General features: G+C 38.7%; 2 protein-coding genes across 12 annotated transcripts in view; one reads left to right on the forward strand and one right to left on the reverse strand.

The window, feature by feature from the left end:
- The window catches only part of LOC111771818 (uncharacterized), a 76,539-nt gene extending 60,628 nt beyond the window's left edge, over positions 1 to 15,911 (forward strand). For both annotated transcript variants that reach the window (XM_023634660.2, XM_070257177.1), the window contains 3 exons: positions 4,753 to 4,835; positions 5,412 to 5,550; positions 15,273 to 15,911. In XM_023634660.2, the coding sequence (XP_023490428.1) occupies positions 4,753 to 4,835; positions 5,412 to 5,550; positions 15,273 to 15,404 (354 nt within the window). In that variant the 3' untranslated portion in view covers positions 15,405 to 15,911. The remainder of the gene's footprint in view (positions 1 to 4,752; positions 4,836 to 5,411; positions 5,551 to 15,272) is intronic.
- Positions 1 to 16,058, reverse strand: part of SATL1 (spermidine/spermine N1-acetyl transferase like 1) — a 123,468-nt gene that overhangs the window by 84,330 nt on the left and 23,080 nt on the right. For 3 of the 10 annotated variants that reach the window (XM_070256707.1, XM_070256711.1, XM_070256714.1), the window contains one exon: positions 1,900 to 2,004. The exons of 6 other annotated variants lie outside the window; for them this stretch is intronic. The gene's annotated coding sequence lies outside the window, so the exon portion shown is untranslated. Of the gene's footprint in view, positions 1 to 1,899; positions 2,005 to 3,794; positions 4,060 to 16,058 lie in introns of all 10 variants that reach the window. One more of the 10 variants, XM_070256708.1, reaches the window with a different exon arrangement.

Raw genomic sequence — 16,058 nt, forward strand, 5'->3', positions numbered from 1 at the left:
TGAGTGCCTACTATATGCTTGGAACAGTTCTATGCTCTAGGGATACGGTGGTCTCCGAGATTAAGCCTTGTCCTCATGGAGCTTACATTAGCTCCATGTGAGCTAACGGGAAGGGAGAGGAGGCAGACGATAAACAAATTAGTATGTAAATAAGATAATTTCAGATTGTGATAAATTCTATAAGTACAATAAACAGGATGCTGCAATAGTGACTTAGGGGTGAACAAAGGTAGGAAAGTTAGGGAAGACTTTTTGAAGAGGTGATATTTGAATTGAGACTAAAAGCTGAGAAAAACTCTTCCACACAAAAAGTCAGGGAAAGAAATTTCTAAGCAGAGAGAAGAGAAAGTACAAAAACCCTAAGGGAAAAACAGGTTTGATGTGTTCAAAGAAAGAAATTCAACATGGCTGAAATGTTGATGAGGTAGGCAGATCATGCTGGTCTTTGTAGGATATGGTAAGACATTTGATTTTGTTGTCAGTTAAGTGGACAGTCACACTGGAGGACTTTTCCATGGGAATGATTCTGAATGCTGTGCAGAGAGTGGTTTGGAGGGGGCCACAATTGGAATAAGGAAGAAGAGTTCATAATCTGACAGAAGTCCAAGAGAGAGCTAATGACGTCTTGAACTAGGGTGGTGACAGTGGAGGTAAAGAGAAGTGAACTATTTTATAAGTAGAAGAAACAAAACTTACTGATAGATTAGACATGGGTCATGAGGGAAAGAGAGGAACCAACGATGACTCCCAGGATTTTGTTTTGAGCAACTGGGTGGATGAGGAACCCTGGAGGAGGAGCAGAGTTTTCACGGGGGGTGATCAAAATTTTTGGTTTTGACATGGTTAGTTGGAGGTGTCTACTGAAGTCTGAAATAGGCAGTTGGATATACGAATTTGGATCTCAGGAGACAAGTATGGACTAGAGATTTAAATTTGATAGTCATCAGGATATGGGTGCTACTTAAAGTCATGTTACTGGACTTATGGACAGAGTATAGATACAGAGGAAAAGAGAGGTTAGTAACAAATCTCAGGTGTTCCAACATTTGGAGATCAGGTAGCAAGAGAGATGCTGGGCCAGCAAAAGTAACTGGGATGATCATACAGAACAATAAGAGAAAGTCCAGGAGAGTGTGGTATCATGGAAGCAAAGAAAAACAAGAAAGTATTTCAAGAATTAGGGAATGGCCCACTATGTTAAATGCTACTGAGAGATAAAGTCAGATAAAGACAGAAATAACATTGGATTTGGCAACATGAGATGGTTGGTAATCTTGACAAGAGCTGTTTCAGCAGAGCGATGGGGAGAGAAGCAATCTTGCATGGACTGAAAAGTGAAAAAGGTGAGGGAGTGGCTACAATGAGAGTAGACAACTTTTTTTGAGATGTTTTACAGTGATAGGAGGCAGAAAAATTGAGGCAGCAGCTAGGAAATAATGTGGAGTTAAGAGAGTTTTGTGTAATGTAAATCTGTATGTTACCGGAAATGATCAGTAGAAAGGGAGAAAAGCGATGCTATAGAATAGAATGGGAATGACTGCATGAATAAAGTCCTTGAGAGGCCCAGAAGAAGGGGGGTCCTGAGCACATTTGGAGGCTTTGGTTTTTGATACAAGTGGATACACTTTATCCATAATAAAGGATGTGGATACAGATGCAGGTAAATTGGAAAATTTGGTGGTGGGAAGATGAAATAGTTCTCTTTTGATTGTTTCTATTTTCTTAGTGAAATAAGAAGCGAGGTCATCAACTGGGAAGAAAGAACATGGAGGAGAAGCTGGAGGTTTGTGGAGAGAGAGGGGGTGGTGAAATAGTTGTCTCAGAGAGTAGGAGAATTAATTAATTAGGGAATTGTAGGATGGATAGGCAGTGCTGTTGGGCCTTTTGGAGATTTCTTACCATACATTCTAAAACCTGAAATTCTCTGAGAAACTCAGATCCAACCGTCCATGGTGCAGACTACTCCTGGTTCCAGGTACTGCTGCCTTTAGATAGAGCCTTAATCTGTAACAATTAGAAAAAACTGTATTGGCATTGGAGAGGGAAATGAATAGGACAGCTACTTTACCTGTGACTTCCAATACATGGGGCACCTAGTCAGGCTGTCCCAGATAGATTCGATGGACCTGTGTGTCTTCTTGCACACATATTTTTTGCTTTTTGGAATGTCATCAGAGTTCCAGAAACTTCTCTCGATTTCTTTACATTTCCCAACGCTCAGATGATATTTTGCTCTTTGATTATGAATTTAAATGGGAATCTGCTGACTTTTCTACACTTATCATGTCCTAGTGGGCCCCTCCACATGACTTTTTCTTTGTCTTTTGAAGTCGTTAAGCTGAACTGTGGCTTAATGCTATACTGAACACATCTGTCCCACACTCTCACAGCATCAACTTCACTGAGGGTGCTGAACAACGAAATCAATGATTGTGCCTATGCAATATCAAATAAGGTGTTTCAAGATTTTCTGAAATAAGATATGGAAGAAAGTGGAAAGCTACATTGACTGTGTTTCTAAAAAACAGGGGAAGACTCAGCTTTGGGTCCAACAACAGTGACTTCAAGGTATGGTGACCAGGATAATCCCACTTTCTTTCCCTTGTTCCAACGTAAACATTAAGAGTTCCCTGTTACTCTCATAATTGTTCTGGTTTGAACAATAAATTATGTGGTCACCCTACCTCAAGAATTTGATACAGTCACTGATTCTGGAGAAAACTGTCTTCAGCAGCTAGATGCTATTCTTTCTGGACTCCCATGTACTCATAAGAGTAGAGTACAACACTACTATCACCACCGCCCCTAGGGCCTGATCTCAAAAAAGAAATCTCACCGTGTCCATCTAGCCCTGCCTTCTACTCTATAATGTTCTACTCTTAGGTTCTGCCTGAAACACTTCTACATCCATCTAGTTGAATTAAGGGCTAGGTCTGGTTTAATGAGTTTAAGTTGGGCCCAATCTGGACAAGTGGGAGGTACATAGTAGTTCCTCTACATGCTGAGACTCCTCTTACTGCTTCCTGTGGGATCTTTCTCCCCAGTTTATCCATACTTCTGGAACTAGAGAATCTGGTTTATGGCCCCCAAATCCAAATTTTAGATAAGCTACTTTTCATCACATCAGATATACTACTGTCTCTTGCCTGCCAGAGAAAGTGGCCTGGACTAATGAAGTTAAGTCCACCATAGAAAGAAAGGTAGTCCCTTTAAGACCTGATGTACGAAATGGGCAGGAACCCTTGATTCTGTCTACTATGACATCAGGGAGCAAAGATCAGAGGGACTGGCTATAGACACAAGTGAAGCTTTCTTGTCAAGCTTCACTGAAATCACACTTCCAAGAGTCATGTTTTTTTTTGTTATCCTTTTTTTTTTTTTTTTGGCAAAGAAGATTGCAAAAACAAAGTAGAAAAGGAAAGCCCAAAGACAAAAGAAAGCTATTTAAACAATGGAGGAGAAATATTGAATCTGTCTCATTCTTCCTGTTTGTAATCAGTTTGTGTTTCCAGATAATACCTAACCTTTATTTCATCTCTGACATTTTTACCAATTCAAGATTCCCCACTCCCCAGGGGTAGATGTGGACATGAGCTGAAAGTCAGGGATGAGTCATGGTGTATATTTCACATAGTACTTAATCTTTTTTCAATCAAGAAGTGGAGTGGATTATTTTATAATCTGCATCAAATTTCCCCATGTCAAAACATCTCTATCAAAGTAGCTGTGTAAAAATACCCTTGATTTCAATATGGCTCCATCAAAATAGCCATGTCACAATGTTATGTACTTACACATAACCAGTGTGGCTATAAGAATAGGCTCTGGGGCCAGCCCGGTGGTGCAGCAGTTAAGTTCAGACGTTCCACTTCTCGGCGGCCTGGGGTTTGCCTGTTTGGATCCCGGGTGCGGACAGTGTACCGCTTGGAAAAAGCCATGCTGTGGTAGGTGTCCCACGTATAAAGTAGAGGAAGATGGGCATGGATGTTAGCTCAGGGCCAGTCTTCCTTAGCAAAAAGAGGAAGATTGGCAGCAGATGTTAGCTCAGGGCTAATCGTCCTAAAAACAAAAAAAAGAATAGGCTCTGTGCAGATCTGGTCTGGATCCACTGTTATATGCCCCATGTCTGTGTTAAAATGCCACTTTCTTGCTTCAATGCCCACATTACCACAATCTACTCTTCACTTATGCACTGACTCAAAGTACAGTCTTCAAGTACCAAGTCTTTATCAATTGATTTGTACATATGACCTTCCTTCCAAAACTCTCTGTTGTATGCTGTGGCTGTTTATGCTTCCCTCTATATTCAGCCTAAGAATTCTGTGTGTGAGTTACTTTTGTCAACTGTTTTCTCTGGGGATAAGTGTTTTTCACACTTTGACAATATGAAGGGGGATTTATATTTAATCCTTTTGGCTGGAAGAGTCACTTACAGCCTAGGGTGGCAGCTGAAATGAATCTTCCATTGCATTTCCCTTTCAGTAAGCCATTCCCCATTATAGATAGATAGATAGATACATATATAGATAGATAGATAGAAATAGAGTAAGTTAGCTACATTATCACTATAATGTTTAAATATTTGCCTTTTAGCAATACCTTTATTTGTCATATTTCAGAATCAGGCCTAGAGATATCTTGACATTTAGATATTTAGCATGTAGAATCAGTGTGTGCTATTTTATTTCAAATTTCCTTAAAATAATGGCTAAACTTTTCCTCTCTCCCTTAAAAAAAAAAATCTATGTGCAGAAACCCTGGAGCCCATCCCTTCAGAGTGTCCTTCCCAGAAGTCCTATATCTCCACCACCACAGTTCTCTGGAAGAAATTACAAGTAAGCTGTCTCTTAAAAGGAAAGTTAAAGCTTGTAAATACTGGAAAAGAAAGCAAGCAGGATCTTACTTGGAATTTTATCTGAGAGTTTTATGTATTTTTCAGTAGGAGGTGGGGTTGCAGAGAGGAAGGGGCATAGTTAGAGATAACAATGTTTCTACTATGAATGCCTACATAACTGTGTTTATGCTACAGTACAAGATAACTCTGCAACACATTTTCTGAGAAAAAGTCAGCACTGACAAAAATTAATCTGTAAGATTATTTAAATTGGATTTCCTTCATTTATCATAGTAATTTCTCAGATATTTTGAGCAAGAAAAAAGGAAATATTGCATAAAGAAAACTCTAGTTTTAGTGAGAAGTAGGACAAAAGGAGAATTATTTTCTTTGTTTTATGAGGATGCCATTATTTTATTATATCTGCTAGATCAATGTAATGTGACTTCTGGATGATTTCATTTATTTGCTCCCTATGGAATATAGTGATAATCTATTTCATTATAAACCTTAACACTATGTTTGATTTTTGTAAGTATTCTAAAACATTTCATGTTTATTTTTTTATTTAAAATAGCTTTATGATTCATGAGCCCAAGGACGTCAATCCTTACATCAATCCATCTTATAATTGGGATAGCTCTCTGGAAACAGCTAAATCTGAAGCATATTATGGGAACAAGTATTCTTCAACCATGCACATGAAGCCATTCTTCGTATGTATCATACATTTCCATTTTTATATATGGTTATCATCACTATAATTCAAGTACAGGTAACACAACGAATACTAATACCTTGCTATAGCAAAATGATATGACAGAAGCAGTTAAGATAAAGATATGGAGTTTAGCTTATAAGACCTACTATCACTACTATTTCATTTTATAAAATGGGATTAGTAAATATGAGTCAAAGGTAAAGAATATATAGTACTTCATAGGTATTAATATACTTTATATATATACACACACATATATATATATATATATATATATATCTTACTTAAATTTGAAATCTTTAGAAAGGAGATTTGAGATCTTTGAGATCAAAGGAAGACTGGCTAAATGCCATGAGACTAACTCGAGGTCAGGCTGGTCTTGTGTTATTATAATCGTTAAATTGTCATAATTTAACAAGGTAACTTCTATTTTGTGTTTTAGTGTACTTAATACGTTAAACAGTACATTGCTCAAGCTAATGCTGAACACTAGCTAATCGTTGATCTCTAGTTACAAGACATATTAACAATTAACTTAAAGTGCAAACTGTGTTTCTTTGTACAAACAGTGTTTAAAAATAGATGATCAGAGAAAAAGTGAAATGGATTGCCACCTAAAAGTCATCTGTATGAATTTTCCTGATAAATGCAATGAATTATAGAAAAACCAAACTGATTCACCAAAAATTAATACCTGGTGTTTGTTGAGGGGTTTTTTGGGGGGGGGGCATTTTAGTTGAGTTGACCACGTAACAAAATAACCTTCCCCCAAAAGCCCACTGTGGGGAGAGTGACGTCACCAAGATGGCAACACAGGTCGTTCCTGACATTACTCCCCTTCACAAGAACCACTAACAACTATTCATGAACAAGACACCACTGAGATAATCCTAGAACATAGGGGTGAGAATGAAGCACCCCTCCTGCACCACAGAGACCAAGAAAGACTGCATTAGAAGAGTAAGAGAAGTGGCTACACAATGACTGCATTGCCCCTCTCACAGGCCAGCACAGCACCACATGGGGAGGTCTCCCCTGAGTATCTGGTTCCTGCAGTGGGAAAAGGAAGCCCAGGGGGACAACCAGGCTCCCAGCATTGTGGGGCACTTCATGGGAGCCCCTACTCTTGTCTTGCCCCATGGGGATTGCAGAGGAATCTACAGGGCTCAACCACTGGGAATCTGACTGTGAGAGAGAAGATGTGGGGGCTTGCAACAATCACAGATCTGCATACAGATGTTGGCAGACCAAGTTCATACCTGCAGTGCCCAAATAGTAATCCCAACCAGCGGCTTTGCTCATCTTCAGAACCAAGGTGGTAGTGCACTCTAACCAAGGAACTGATTGGGATGGAGATCTGCTTGATTTGGGTCTTCAAAGGAGGAGTTTGACTGGCCCTAGAGCCTGGATTGCCCACGCTGGGCAAGGAGCTGAGTCACAGCCCCACTCAGTGGGGAGAGTATCTCCCAACCCCATTTGGTCAGTGAGGTTTGTGAGAGCACCTAGAAGCTATGTAGCCCAGAAATGCTCCAGCTGAGAGGCGGGCAGAGCTGATCGCCCCCAAAGCAAAGTTAGTACCAGGCATGGAGGGTTTCCCTGCTATGTCCAGGGGGATTAATTCATGGCCAAGGCTGAGGGTAGCTCCCAGCCCCTCCTGACCAGAAAGCCTGCTTGGAAAAAATTGGGAGTTGCTTGGAGTGGCCTCTCTCTGTCCCAAGCAGGCAAGTGAGCTGAAATATAGCCCCACACACTGTGGCTCCTGGGTCCGATCTGACAAGAAGAGTTGGCAAGAACACCTGGAAGCTGTGTAATCAGCAGAGAGGCAGGCAGGCAGAGCTGACTGCCCCCCGTGGCAAAGCCAGTACCAAGCACAGAGGGCTCAAGTGATATGCCCAGGCAGGAGGATTAATTCATAGCCAAGGATGAAGGTAGCTCCTGGCCCATCCCAACTGGAAAGTCTGTTTGGGAAAAGGTTGGGGAGGCCTGGAGTGGCCCCTCCCCAACCTGCCCCAGCAAGGGAACTAAGACATGGCCCCACACAATTTGAAGAGTGTCTCCTGGCATTATCTGACCAGAAGGGTTGGCAAGAACACCTGGAAGCTATATAACCCAGAAACACTAGCTGAGAGATGGGCAGGCAGAGTAGATAGTCTGCAGAGCAAAGCCAGTGGCCTTGTTTGGCCAGGGAACATGGGGCACAGGTTGGCTTGAATTAAGACAACAAAGAGCTTTACCAGCTTAAGAGCTGCTTCTCCCACTGTACCCGGGCAAGGAAACTGATTCACAGCCCTGCTCATTGCTGAATACAGCCTCCAGCCTGCCTGACCAGGGAACCTAACCAGAGCACACAGGAAGCTGCATAGCCGATCCAACAGCCCAGCTTACAGGGGCACTTGAGACAGAGAGCACAACCCATGGCTTTCTCTGTCTGCAGAGCAAAACCAGCGGCCTCATCTGACCAGGGAATTCAGTGCACACTCTTGCCTGATTCAGGTGCCCAAACAACAAACTGCACAGGGCCTGGGTCCTGACCTGCTGCCCTGCCAGGGCAGGGAAGCTAATTCATAGCCCATCTACTACTGAGCATTGTACCCAGTCCTGATCATCTAGTAAGCCTCACGAGAGAATCTGGGCAACCACAGAGCCCATCTTACAGCCTCACTTGGGTAGAGAACCAAGCCAGCAGTCTTATCCAACTGTCCTCAGCCAGTGGCACACATCCCCATCCCCAACCTCAGAGCTCAAACAGTTACCTTGCCCAAAAATAGACCCTAATAGCAGGCTCAGTCTTTCCAAGGACATAACCAGCAGACACTCCCTGAAACCCAAACTGAGCTGACTGGTGAAGAGCTATCCCTGCCAGAGCAAATCTGTGAAGTCTGGAAGAGGAGCCAATTACACAAATGTGCAGGTACCAATGTAAGAAATCAAGTTTTATGAAAAATCAGGTAAATATGACACCATCAAAGGAAAATAATAAAGCTCCAATAACTGACCTTAAAGAAGTGGAGATCTACAAACTTTCAGACAAAGAATTCAGAATAATTATCTTAAGGAAGTTTAGTGAACTACAAGAACACATAGACAGACAACTAAACAAAATTAGGAAAACAATCCATGAGCAAAATGAGGAAGTTCAACAAAGCAATAGAAACCATTTAAAAAAACCAGAAATCCTACAGTTGAAAAATACAACTAAACTGAAGAATTCAATAGACAATTTCAAAAGCAGACTCAACCATGCAGAAGAAAGAATCAGTGACCTAGAGGATGGGATATTTGAAATGATCCAATCAGAGGAGCAAGTTCAACATTTGTCCATGATAAAAACACTTAACAAATTAGGCATAGAAGGAACATATCTCAACATAATAAAGGCCATATATGACAATCCCACACCTAACATCACACTGAATGGTGAAATGTTGAAAGCTACTCCTTGAAGAACAGGAACAAGACAAGGGTGCCCACTCTCACCACTCCTATTCAGCATAGTACTGGAAGTACTACTAGAGCAATCAGGCAAGAAAAAGAAATAAAAGGCATCAGAATTGGAAAAAAAAGACGTAAAATTGTCTCTATTTGCAGATGACATGATTCTATATACAGAAAATCCTAAAAGTTCAACCAAAAAGCTGTCAGAACTAGTCAACAAATGCAGTGAAGTTGCAGAATACAAAATTGACATACAAAAATAATACATTTTCTGAAAAAGAAATAAAGAAACCAATTCCATTTACAATAGCATCAAAAACAATAAAATACTTAAGAATAAATTTAACCAAAGGAGGTGAAAGATCTCTATTCTGAAAACTACAAGACACTGATGAAAGAAATCAAAGAAAACACAAATAAATGGAAAGGTGTCCCATGTTAATGGATTGGAAGAATTAATATTGTTAAAATATCCATACTACCAAAAGTCATCTATAGATTCAATGCAATCCCTATCAAGACTCCAATGACATTTTTTACAGAAATACAAAAAACACTCCTAAAATTTATACGGAACTACAAAAGACCTCAAATAGCCAACGAAAGCCCTAGAAAGAAGAACAAAGCAGGAAGCATCAAACTTCCTTATTTCAAGCTCTACTACAAAGCTATAGTAATTAAAACAGTACGGTACAGGTATAAAAACAAATAGATCACTGGAACAGAATCAAGAGCCCAGAAATAAACTCAATCATATACAATCAACTAATATTTGACAAGGGAGCCAAGAACACTCATTGGAGAAAAGACAGTCTTTTTAATAAGTGATGCTGGGAAAACTGGATATTCACATGTAAAAGAATGAAGCTTGACCCCCATCTTACATCACTCACAAAAATTAACTTGAACTGGATTAAAGATTTAAATGTAAGACATGAACCCATGAAATTCCTAGAAGTAAGCATAGGAAAAAATCTCCTTGACATGGGCCTTGGTAATGATTATTTGGAAATCACACCTAAAGCACAAGAAACAAAATAAAAAACAAACAAGTGGGACTACATCAAACTAAGAAGTTTCTGCACAACAAAAGAAGCCAGTACCAAAGTGAAAAGACAATGGGAAAAAATATTTGCAAACCATATATCTGATAAGGGGTTAATATCCAAAATATATGAAGAACTCATACAACTCAATAGCAAAAAAACCCAAATTATCTCATTAAAAAGATGGGCAAAGGACCTGAATAGACATTTTTCCAAAGAAGATATACAAATGGATAACAAGTACATGAAAACATGCTCAACGTCACTAGTCATTAAATGCATTGAAAAGCAAACTCAAACCACAATGAGATATCCTCTCACACCTGTTAGAATGGCAATCATCAAAAAGACAAGAGATAACAAATGCTGGCCTGGATGTGGAGAAAAGGCAACCCTTGCGCACTGTTGGTGGCATTGTAAATTTGTGCCACCACTATGGAAAACTATATGGAGGTTGCTCAAAAAATTAAAATTAGAATTACCATATGATCCAGCAATTTCACTTCTGGGAGTATATCCAAAGGAAACAAAAGCACTAACTCGAAAAAATATCTGCTCCCCCATGTTCATAGCAGCATTTTTTACAATAGCCAAGACATGAAAACAACCTAAGTGTCCATAAATGGATGAATGGATAAATAAACTCTGTTATACATTTATATATACACATATATACACACACATATATATGTATTCCATGTATATATATATATATACATATATATAATGGAATATTATTTAGCCATAAAAAATGAAGAAATCCTACCATTTGCAACAACATGGATGAAACTTGAAGGCATTATGCTAAGTGAAATAATCAGACAGAGAAAGACAAATACTGTATGATATTACTTATATGTGGAATCTAAAAAAAAAAAACTTCAAACTCATAGAAAAAAGATCAGCTTTGTGGTTACCAGAGGCACGGGGTGTGGGGAGGGGGGGTTGTAAGAAGGTGGTCAAAATATACAAACTTCCAGTTATAAGACAAGTATTAGGGATGCAATGTATAACATGATGACTATAGCTAACACTGCTGTATAACAAACAGGAAAGTTGTTAAGAGAGTAGATCCTAAGAAATCTCAAGGAAACACTTTGTTTTTCTTTTTATTGTATCTATATTAGATGATGGATGTTAACTAAACCTGTTATGGTAATTATTTCACAATATATGTAAATCAAACCATCATGCTGTGTACCTTAAACTTATACAGTGATGTATGTCAGTTATTTCTCAATAAAACTGGAAAAAGAACCCACTGTGAATTGATGGGTGACCTCAGGGAGGTAAATTAAGGAAATGTAAATGTGGAGTTTTAAGTATGTTACTTGTGCAAGATGAAGACAAAATACTGGATGTGTGATGGAATAAAAACTAATTTTTCTAATGTGCTTAGCATACATTAAATAGATGGTACCATCTATGTGGACCAGTGATCCAGGAAGATAGAACTGGGAAGAAACTGGGAACTTTTAGGGACATGTGAAATCAGAAAGAGAAGGAAACAAGAAAGATTGGTACTGAACTCACTGTGGGTCAATATATGCGGAAATGCAAGATGAGAAAAATCTAAGTAATAAAAGAGCAAAGGCTAATATTGAGAATACAGAGGGAAAACTGGCTGGGTTTGAATGCAGATTGCTTCAGGATCAGTTTTGATCTGCGTATTAGTTCTCTGTTGCTGCATAACAAATTACCATGGACTTAGCAGCTTACAACATACATTTATTCTGCCACAGTTCACATGGGTCAGGAGTCTGTATATGGCTTATCTGGGGGCTTTGTTCAGGGTCTCACAAGGCTGCAATGAAGATGTCAGGCAGGCCACATTCTCAGCTGGAGTTTGGGTCCTCTTCTGAGTTCACATGGTTGTTGGAAGAATCCAGTTCGTTGCAGCTGTAGAACTTAGGTTGTCTCCTCCCTCCCCACCCCCCACCCCATCTCTTTCCTTGCCAGATGTCAGCTAGGGTATCACTGTCGGTTCCTAGAGGCTACCTACAGTTGCCACGTAGCCCTCTGGCAGATCCTCTCACAACATTGCAGATTTCTTCAAGGCCAGCAAAAAAATATCTAGCTTCATTCTGCTAGGATAGAGTCTTATACAATGCAACCTATTGAAGGAAGTAACTATCCCATTGATGCTCCCTATCATTTTCTCCATATTCTATTGGCTAGAAGCAAGTCACATGTTCTGCTCACACTCAAGGGTAGGGCGTTATGCAAGGGACATGACTCACTGGGGGTCATTCATTAGGGTGTGTCCAGACAAACAGCATGTTACCCCTTAAAGGGGACTAAAATGGTACTAAATGAAATAGCTCAGCTTTTCACTGTAAGGCAAAATGACCAGGAAAAAAAATATATATAGTGAGCATTAAAGCTTACAGGGTTATAGGAATCTTGGGATAGACAGATTAATCTTTTAAAACTAAGTGAAGTTAACTGAGTAACGTGACATTTTTCACTCATTCAACCAATTGATTGTTCGTTATGTACCGAGCACTGTTGTGGTAGTTAAACAATGATGAAAGAAAAGTTACTGCCCTTGCTCCATGGAGCTATAACACAGTGGGGGAAACATGTCAAACAAGTAAACACATGCAGAATTACAAATTGTGACAAGTGCTATAGAGGAATAGTTCAGAGAGTGGTGAGAGAAAATAACAAGGGTGGTGCAATCACCTTCAGTGCAGTGTGTGTGCCAGTATTACTCTTAATGATAGCCACTAAAAGAAAAGCAATAATACACAAGAGATGGAGAAGAGACTTAAAAGGGAAGAAGTGGGCCATAGCTCCCTGTCATGACTACCTCAGTCAAAAAGTACTAGCAATAATTTCCAAGAATTAGGGGCAAGATTGGAATTGGAAAAGACAAAGTAAAGAAAAAGTTGAAGTCAAGTTGATATTGATAAGGGTAGAAGATAGTGCACCAGACAAGACAGAATGTGCCCAGAGCTCCTTAGGAAATAGCTGAAGGAAAATTTCATCTGAGTTTCTTCTGACAGCTTGAACTTATCTTTTTCTCAAGAAATCTCTCATTGCACTGTGATTTAAAGGACACATAGAAACCAAGCTCAGCATTCTATCAAGCCATATTATTAAAATTGCTCTCATTGAGTAGATCTGTAATTTCCTAGTTGTCAAACTTAAAGGCCTGTTTTAAGACTTTCCCTCACTTGACATCTCTCTTGGCATTTGACACTCATTGCTTCCTGAACTCTTCCTTTGACTACCAGGGACCACTGTCCTGGTTGCATGCATATCTCTTTACTAATCCTCAAACTCCTCCCGAAACACCTCCAACTCTGTCCACAGCTTAAATGGTGTTATTTTCCAGGGTTCCAACTTGTCGGTGAATTTCAAAACTAATTTCAACTCATAAAAGTCTTTCTAAATCTAGACCAGCGATTCTAATAGTCTACAGAATATTGCACATTTATATTTCTAGCAGGCTCCTTAAAGACCTAAGTCATTATCTCTTCACTCCACCCTGCTCCTCTCCCATATTCTGTATCTCAGTGAATGGTATCATCTACCCAATCATCTAAGCCTGAAGTCTGTGAACACTAGAAGGTTCTTTTCTCTCCTTTAGTGCTCTCTCTAAATATAATCATGCACAAAGTCATACGGATTTTTGTCCTAAATCTAGGGTGACCAACTCATTATAGTTTGCTTGGGACAGTCTTGGTTTTAAAACTGAAATCCCACATCCCAGGAACCCCCTGTCCTGGGAAACTCATTACCTCTGCCACTGACTTAAGTTCAAGTCTTCATCAGTCCCTTCTAAATTATTGCTAACTAACTCCCCTGCCACCTGTCTCTCTATTTCAGGTTTAACTGTCACACTGCTGCCAAAGTTATTACCCTAAAACCAAATATGATCTTACTGTGGTCCAGTTTAAAAGACACTACTCAACCCTTATTGCATATAGGTCGAAGTCAAAACTAAAGAAAGCATAAAAGGCTCTTCATATTTTAGCCCCCCTCATCTCTTCAGCTTCATCTCTTGCTGATCTTGGCCTTGCACCCTATGTTCCAGCCATACCAAATATACAGCTTCCCAAGTATATGGTTGCCAAGCATTTATGGTTCCATGCCTGGAAAACTCTTAGTCATCCTAAAATATCACATTCTTCATGAAGCCTTTCCCAAATCTCTAAGCAGAGGTAGCACTCTGTCCTCCCAACAGCACTATGTTAATGCCTTCATTGTTGTACTAAGGTATCATGTTATAATTATTTGTCTACCTGTCTATTAGTCTTTCTCTCCCACTTGATTTTTAATTCATCCAGATCAGGGACCATCTCTTACTCATTCTTATATCCTTAGTACCAAGCACACAGTGCCTGCCAGAGACTGTTGGTCAAGATATATGTGTGTGTGTCTGTGTGTGTGTGTATTTATTTCTGAACCATTCTCTTACAAATGGAGAAGGTGATCAGCACAATGTTTTCCAATAAAAATAGAGAATTCTCAAAGGCCTACAATAGTCATACTTTCTCAGATCTGTTTTAAAATGGTATTTTTAAGTGCTCATGAACATGTTTCCTTAGGATCTCCGCAATAGAAAATCCATCTGTGAGTAGAGATTTTTAATTGTCAAAAAGTAACATGTTATGCTGAGAAAATTAAGTTTTATCATGAATCCCTATTATAAAAAAATTCTATAGCAGTGACAAAACTCTGGTTAGTACGACATAAATAATGTTGTTATAATAACATATGACGTTAAAACACTAGTGATGTAATATAACGTATGTGCGTATGATCATACAATAAAAGTGGGATAGTTCGTAAAAGCAACAAATTTAATTTTGCAGTTATACAGTACTAACAGTCATCACTGTGCAAGCTTAGAGTGTGAACTTTGGTACTATAATTTCAGAAAAAAGAGGTATTTGTTTTTCTTACGTAAATTTGTTCCTGTAATGTTTGCTTCTTACTTTAGTACAGACATTCTGGATTGCACAATATCTAAACTTGTCTGGAGGAACTGTATTACACGTACAGTGTTTAATGGTTACTCAAAAGCAGCCAACAATTCATTTGCTAAAAGAAAATATTTTTGTGTGTTGTTTTAAATCACTAAAATTTATAATGGTGATTAAACAGATTTTTAAAATGACTCAGATATTATATGCCCAATTTTCTAATACATAAGTGTATCTAAACAAGAACATAAATTTTATTAAATGCCATTTAATTATGTTTGATATTTTTAACTTCCTTGCAGAGTTCTTCCACACCAGGAGTTCCAAAGTCAAGCCACATTCAAAGAGAGAGACAACAAATTGGATATCCAAGTTCTGAAGAGCCAGAAATCCCTTATAGGATAGGACGTGCAAAAATGAAATTCAACTATTAAAAGTTTCCTGCAGAAAAATTATATATATAGATAGATATAATCATCTAATCATTTTAAAAGCATACTCAAAATACTTAAAGAAAACACTATGAGTATTATTTACCTATGCTGTAAACTATACTTTACCTTTCTTTCTGTATTTATGCCATCAATTTTTATCTCTTTATACCTGTAACTTTTCCTCCCACCCCCATGGCCACAGAGAAAAACTTTCATTTCCAATATCCAACTTCATTAACTCAGCAGGGATGGCAAATACTTGTTATCTCTAAAATTCAGCATAACACTTGCTTACTGATTTATGACATGTATCTCTATAAAGTGCTCAGTGAAATGCATAGAAGGTTGGTTGCAAATTACTTATAGAGAATATTAAATACTTTTTAGTTACCAGATAAATCTAAGGAATTGCACCAAAGCATCAGTATATAAATAATGAATTTTGTTTGAAATGTACAACTTGATTATAAATTAATTTCTTAAAATAAACTAAGAATTGCTAAATGATTTCTGTAAAGTGAGTGGTGCAGTGGAATGATCCCAAGATCTTGGTTCCTCCTTCCTCTATTTTCTTTCTTCCCTTATTCCTTCTTCTCTCCCATTATCTCTCCTTCTTTTAAAAAGGACTTACTTCACACCAACTATGTGCCAAGC

Source organism: Equus caballus, chromosome X (assembly GCF_041296265.1).
Source record: "Equus caballus isolate H_3958 breed thoroughbred chromosome X, TB-T2T, whole genome shotgun sequence".
In the NCBI taxonomy this organism is placed as follows: Eukaryota; Metazoa; Chordata; class Mammalia; order Perissodactyla; family Equidae; genus Equus; species Equus caballus.